At 39.1% G+C, this 6,000-nt stretch overlaps 1 protein-coding gene across 9 annotated transcripts in view; it reads left to right on the forward strand.

The window, feature by feature from the left end:
* The window catches only part of GRID1 (glutamate ionotropic receptor delta type subunit 1), a 564,590-nt gene extending 558,889 nt beyond the window's left edge, over positions 1–5,701 (forward strand). For 8 of the 9 annotated variants that reach the window (XM_065067788.1, XM_021297291.2, XM_065067780.1 and 5 more), the window contains one exon: positions 5,002–5,701. In XM_065067788.1, coding sequence (XP_064923860.1) covers positions 5,002–5,430 — 429 coding nt within the window. In that variant the 3' untranslated portion in view covers positions 5,431–5,701. The remainder of the gene's footprint in view (positions 1–5,001) is intronic. The other variant, XM_065067785.1, reaches the window with a different exon arrangement.
* The last annotated feature ends 299 nt before the right edge of the window (positions 5,702–6,000 follow it).

The raw sequence follows: 6,000 nt of genomic DNA on the forward strand, positions 1-6,000 counted from the left end.
AATTTGTCTCCACATGATAAGGCCAAACATGGTTAGTCCTAAAAGGGAATCATGGTTTCTTGCAAGTGCAGTCCTGCAGGGTTATTTGTTCCCAAATAATTCTGGTGAGAATCCTTCAAGTCTGTGCCAACGGTTGCCAAAGTGTGCTTCTACTGTCAGTCATGGGCCATTGAGCCTGTCACTCATGATCAAGTGCTTGGGATGTATCAGAAACATGCCCTTCATTCACTCTTCTAGAACTCAAACTCCTTGGGGAAGAATTACATTTAAATTGGTATTTATGAATAAGATAATTTCCTGACCAGCAGCAGTGTTTGGTTAGCTGTTTTCCTTAAGCTTGAGGAGGATAAGCCTGTGTTTATAATTCATTTTTCTTACACGTGATATTTTGTTCTTCCCTTCACTGATTAATTTCCTCAACTGATGTATTTGGAGTACAACATTAATATTGAAAATAGAATTATGAAGGTACCAATGGAAAAATATTTGATCTCCTTCTGGCAACTCAAGCGTATACATTTATCCAATGTAGCTGTGTATGAAAAGTGAAGTTGAATGTGCATGAAGCATTGGAGATATGACATATTTATAATATTAACTGAGTTTTGCATATTAAGTAGAAAAAAAGAAAGAGAAGAAACCTTTGCTAATGTGTCTGTCACAAACACTGAAGTATTACGTTTGGAGCTCTTTCATTCAGCTCTTGGGGAGACCTAACTGGAGCTAAGAGGAGCTGAAACAAAAAACCTTTGTGAGGGGGAGCAGTGAGGCTTCCCCTGAGGGGCTCCCTTTTGGGTAAGGGAAGTCTCTGTGCTAGAAAACTAGCACAGCAAGCTCCACTATGGCTCCTAGTTTTTCCATTCAGCTGCCATTTCCGGGCTCCAAGCTTCAATTTATTAATTTATAATACTTTATTAATTTTAATTCATTAATTTTGTCAGAGATAAACACAAAAATAGAGAAAAGTTACAGCATCCAAAAGCTTTAAAATCTTTTGCAATGCTACGTTACCATGTCACAGTTAAGGTCACAAAGCCTCATGAAATGAAAGAAAATGCAGCGTAAGTGCTTAGAAATTATAACAAATAGCCCATATTTAATGAGAATTCTAGACCTAAAAATAAAGGAGAACAATGAGCTGACAAAGGACCAAAACATCATAACATTTAAGATTTGTTTTTCTGACTTTATTACCATTTGAGTTCTTTCTGTTTATCTTGTTACTGTTCAGTAGCATATGCTTTGCTACTGAATTTTCCAGGAAAACAATAAAGGAAAAGAAAGATGAGTTTTTTCAGAATTTAGAAATTCTAAAGCTTGGCTTGTCAAATAAAGCTTTCCTACATTCAGTTCTATAAATACTGGGATTCAAGTCAGGCTTCTAGAATGTAACAGCAAACTAATATTTTCAAGGGTTTCTAAATTTTATCTTTAGGTTTTTTTTAAGCATTTGAAAAATCCTACATTCCACATTAGGGTAGTTTCATGAAAAGCTTGACATTTAGTTATTTAGCTGCTCTTCAAGTAATAAGACAAAGAAAAAGGGGAGAACCTTTAAAAATGTGTTTTTGTTATTCTTCAGAGACAGAGTTGTTTTCCTTAACCTTTACAAACATTTTATTTTAACAACAAAAAGAAGGAATAATGTGAATTTCTGGGCTCTTGGAAGCCTTTAAAAAGTTTTTTTCTGCTGCTAATAAGGCCAGAAAGTTGTCCTTACTGCTGAAAAAGGGCTTAGAGTTAGGCAAATGAAATCCCCACTCCTACCCCTTAAAAAAAATCCCAAGCATTTACTTCTCTACTTACTTCATAAAGTGTTCTGTTGTAGATAAAATGTGTTGTCTGTGTGCAGGAATTACATTTTTCTTTTTCTTGATAATGAAAACTTCAGCACAGTGAAACATAAGTGTATATTGTGAATCTTAAGCAACTGCAAATTCACCATTTTCTGAGGAATGCTGTCCCAGGGCTGGACTGCACACAGTACAAGAGGGCAACTCTGTTAGGCCAGCAGAGGGAAAAGTTCCAAAACACGTGGTGCTTGATAATCCCTCTGGTCTGGACCAGGATATTTCTGTTAGGAGCATCCCATCTGTGTCTCTTCATGTTTACATCTTAAAAGAGCTAAAATAAATATATAACCAGGATTAACTCATCCTGTGAATTTTATGACCTTTTGTGCACAGATGCTCCAAATAAAGAGCACACTTCATTCACAAATGTATTTTTCTTCTGCAAATAGTTAATGACTGCATGTTGCAAATATTGAAACTCTACATTTCCCTCTGACTTGGCTAGTTATCCCAGTCACATTCTATTTATTCTTGTAGCAAAGCAAGATGGAATGCACTGAGGATGTGCTTGCAATCAAAAAATACAAATACAAATAAAATCTTGATGTCTATTTTCACTTGAAATGATCTGAAGAAGGCATTAGTATCTGGCAAAGGCTCAGAAAAATGCAAATGAGCCATGAACGAATATGGGTCCCAGATAACTAGGATGCCAACCTAGGAGTCTGAATCAAAGCTAGCAACAGTTTTGAGAAAAGAAATAGTACAGGGTACCCAAAGAACCATTATGTAATAGGCCTCTGGGAGTTACCTTTCTTAGGCACAGAAATCATCATAGGTGGTAGCAGCTGACATTAGTGGATAAGCAGAACTTTGCAACAAGATTTCATTGCCCAGAGCTGAGGAAAACACAGCCCATAGAGGTCAAGTCCTTACTCCCAACAGGGAATAGTATAAGAACAGTTCTCACACTTGCCCCCAGTCCACATTTTTAATTCTAGAAATATAATAAAATTATGAATTAAATCCATGTAATCATCTGGCCATTATACTACAAATCCATTAATTCCCTAGCTACAGGGTTTATGAAAGAACCTTGGTGTTTTTGCCAGCTTGGTGCATTGTCTAACTTATTGAATGAAGTGCCTGACAGGTAAGGTATGGCGGTTGGCAAGAACTTAATGCAGCTGCAAGGGTTATCTGATCAAGTATTGTACGGTCCCTTTCTGCCACAAATATTTATTTTTTTATTTATTGTCCATTGATTTTCTGTAACTCAAAATTATCTGACTTTTTGTCGGATTTACCTTAAAAAAGCAGTATTTAAAAAAAAAAAAAAATACTAGTAAGGAAGGTGATATTCCCAGGATTCTTGGGAGCTTTGTTAGATTTTTGATGTAAATGAAGTAGGAATTCATTTTCTACTGATTAGCAAAGGAGGTGCAATGTGCAACTCAGACCAGTAATTGTTGAACAATTGTATGCCACTTGAAAACAATATGGATTTAGCCTAAGCTAAGGACACAGGTTTGGGTTCGTCATCATGTAACACTAATACATTTCCAAATCCATGCAGAGATCAGCAAATCCAACAGTTCTCGAGTAATGTAGAAGTGGTGTTAAGTCAGAGGATTAGAATCAAATCTGTAGTTGACATTGACTGGAATCAAGGGCTTTGGAGTTGACTTGTCAATTTATAGGTGAAAGCAATGTTGTATAGCAGTGGATACCACTGGAATAATATTGTACTTCTCTGTGCTCCACTTGAACACCAGTGGCAAGAGATCATGAGGAGTGGGTGGCAGTAGCACCGTGTACTTCTCTGTTCCAAGAGCCTAGTTTTTGGCGTGAATCAGAACATCGGTAAGACGGCTGGTGTTGGGTTTTGCCAACATGTTGGTCTGCGGGCATCCAAGAATTACTGGAATATAAAAAATTTTGGGTGGTCCTGCTTTTTAGGCTGGAATCTTGCTAGCTGCCTAGTGTAATTACAGGTTTCTGTCAGACCAGGGAAGTTCTCCAGGTCCAGGATTGTTGGGCTTTTATAGATGCTTTGCTGTTAGTCTTCTGTATGTTAGACATGCATTAAATAACTACAATTGCAGATCATAGCTGTGCTTTATGAAATATAGAGAAATGATATAATACAATACCTTTTTATTGGCAGTACAATGCTAGCTATTAGAATCCAGTCATACAGCATCCCAGGTGGTTGCCTTTGCCCTGCCAGTTTCATTGCTTTCCAAATTGAGCAGCCTGAATGCTGCGCCGAGGTGATAAACAGCCTATTGTAGGTCTTGGCTGCTTCAGCTTTCAAAGACGACTTCCTTGGCTCTATTTCCTCCTGGAGGCTAAAACACGTTAAGCAAGTGGTGATGAAAGTCTCTTCAGGAGTCCATTCTGAGACCCTTAGCTAATGCATTCTCAGATGGTTATACATTTTCTAAAGACCAGCGTTACTCTCCCAGGCACTAACCAGAGACATTTACCAGATGACATGTCAAGATGACAGACAGGTTACAGCTGGTCACACAACTGTTCAAAACACAAATGAGTGGTCCCCTCTCTACAGCTCCCAGAGTAGGTCTCTCTCAGTGCTGTTCCAGTAGGTCTGTAGTATGTGCTACGCTGGCCACCCAGGGCTTCCTACTGGGAAAAGAAGACTTCTTCAGCACCACAGGCCCTCATCAGTAGATTTTGGCACATGAAGCAACTGGAGTCAGCTAGACTGTGCAGTGTTTTACTGACATGTTCCTTAGAAAAGGCACTGCAGCTGGATGAGACAGTGGTGAGAGATCTTGTGGTTACAAGGTGGTGAGCTGCTCACTGGAATTTGGAGTCACAGCTCATTTGTTTGCCTGCTTCTTTTTTTTAATCTGGGCTTGTTCAGAGTGAACAAAGGGTTTGTGGAATGTGTTTGTCCTTGGTGCCAGCTCCTGTTAGCTGATCCAAAGCCATCAGCTTACCTCCAAGGAGGATGGTATTGACAACATCGGTGTTTTCGCAGGCTGAGATTGAGCTGATGTTTTCTTCAGCATGTGTTTCTCAGCTGGAGATGTTGGGCAGACCTTGAGGTTTTGTACAGGTACAGGTGAAATCGAAGAGATGTAATGAATAAACAACAACTCCTGGCACACAGAAGTGGAAGGGGGCCGGATGGGGTTGGTGATTGTGTTTGGACTGATTGTTTTGGTTTCTTCTTCACTAGGACAAAGAAGTGAACCTGGAACAGGTCCATAGACGCATGAACAGTTTAATTGATGAAGACATAGCCCACAAGCAGATCTCTCCAGCGTCCATTGAAATCTCAGCCTTGGAGATTGGTGGCATGCAGCCAACTCAGACCCTGGAGCCGGTACGCGAATACCAGAACACACAACTTTCTGTCACCACCTTTTTACCAGAACAGACAACTCATGGTGCCAGCAGGACACTCACAGCTGCCTCGGGCAGCAACCTGCCGCTGCCCCTGAGCAGCTCGGCCACCATGCCCTCCATACAGTGTAAACACAGGTCGCCAAATGGAGGACTATTTCGGCAGAGTCCCGTGAAAACCCCGATCCCAATGTCATTTCAGTCTGTGCCGGGGGGAGTCATTCCAGAAGCAATGGAGCCCTCACATGGAACATCCATATGACAAAAATAAACAGTAAAACAACCAGCAGAGCTTTTTAATACAAAACTTAAAAGAAACAACAAAAAAAAATAAAACAAACTCTTACATTTTTCATGTATATACCTGTAAATAATGAAAGAATGAAGTGGGGTAAAAGTGTATTTTGAATATTCCCAATTTTCAAAGTCAGTAAAAAGCAAAAGAAAAAAAAAACAAAACAAAACAAAAATGTATGAATGACTTTGTAAATTTTGTTCTATATGAATAAAAAGGCAAACTACTTGTGATCGTTCTCAAGTGCCAAAGAAGACCAGTTACTGGGACAGAAGGCCGTACTTTTTTTTTTCCTCTGTGGATTTCAGCACTTATTTCCTTGCCGCTCCCATTTTGGTTTAGGTTTTTTTTTGATTCTGCCTTTTTTTTAGTTTGTTTGGTTGATTTTTTTTGCTGTTGTTTGGTTTTTTGTTTGTTTTATTGAGAGAGCAAAAAATTATCTGGTTTTGCTAGAAAAGTTCACCATGCTCAAATCTCTCATTTCCCCAGAACACTGTTTCATAGTCAAGATGGCAATTCACTCGGAGAATGTAACAG

This window comes from Columba livia, chromosome 6 (assembly GCF_036013475.1).
Source record: "Columba livia isolate bColLiv1 breed racing homer chromosome 6, bColLiv1.pat.W.v2, whole genome shotgun sequence".
Classification (NCBI taxonomy): domain Eukaryota; kingdom Metazoa; phylum Chordata; class Aves; order Columbiformes; family Columbidae; genus Columba; species Columba livia.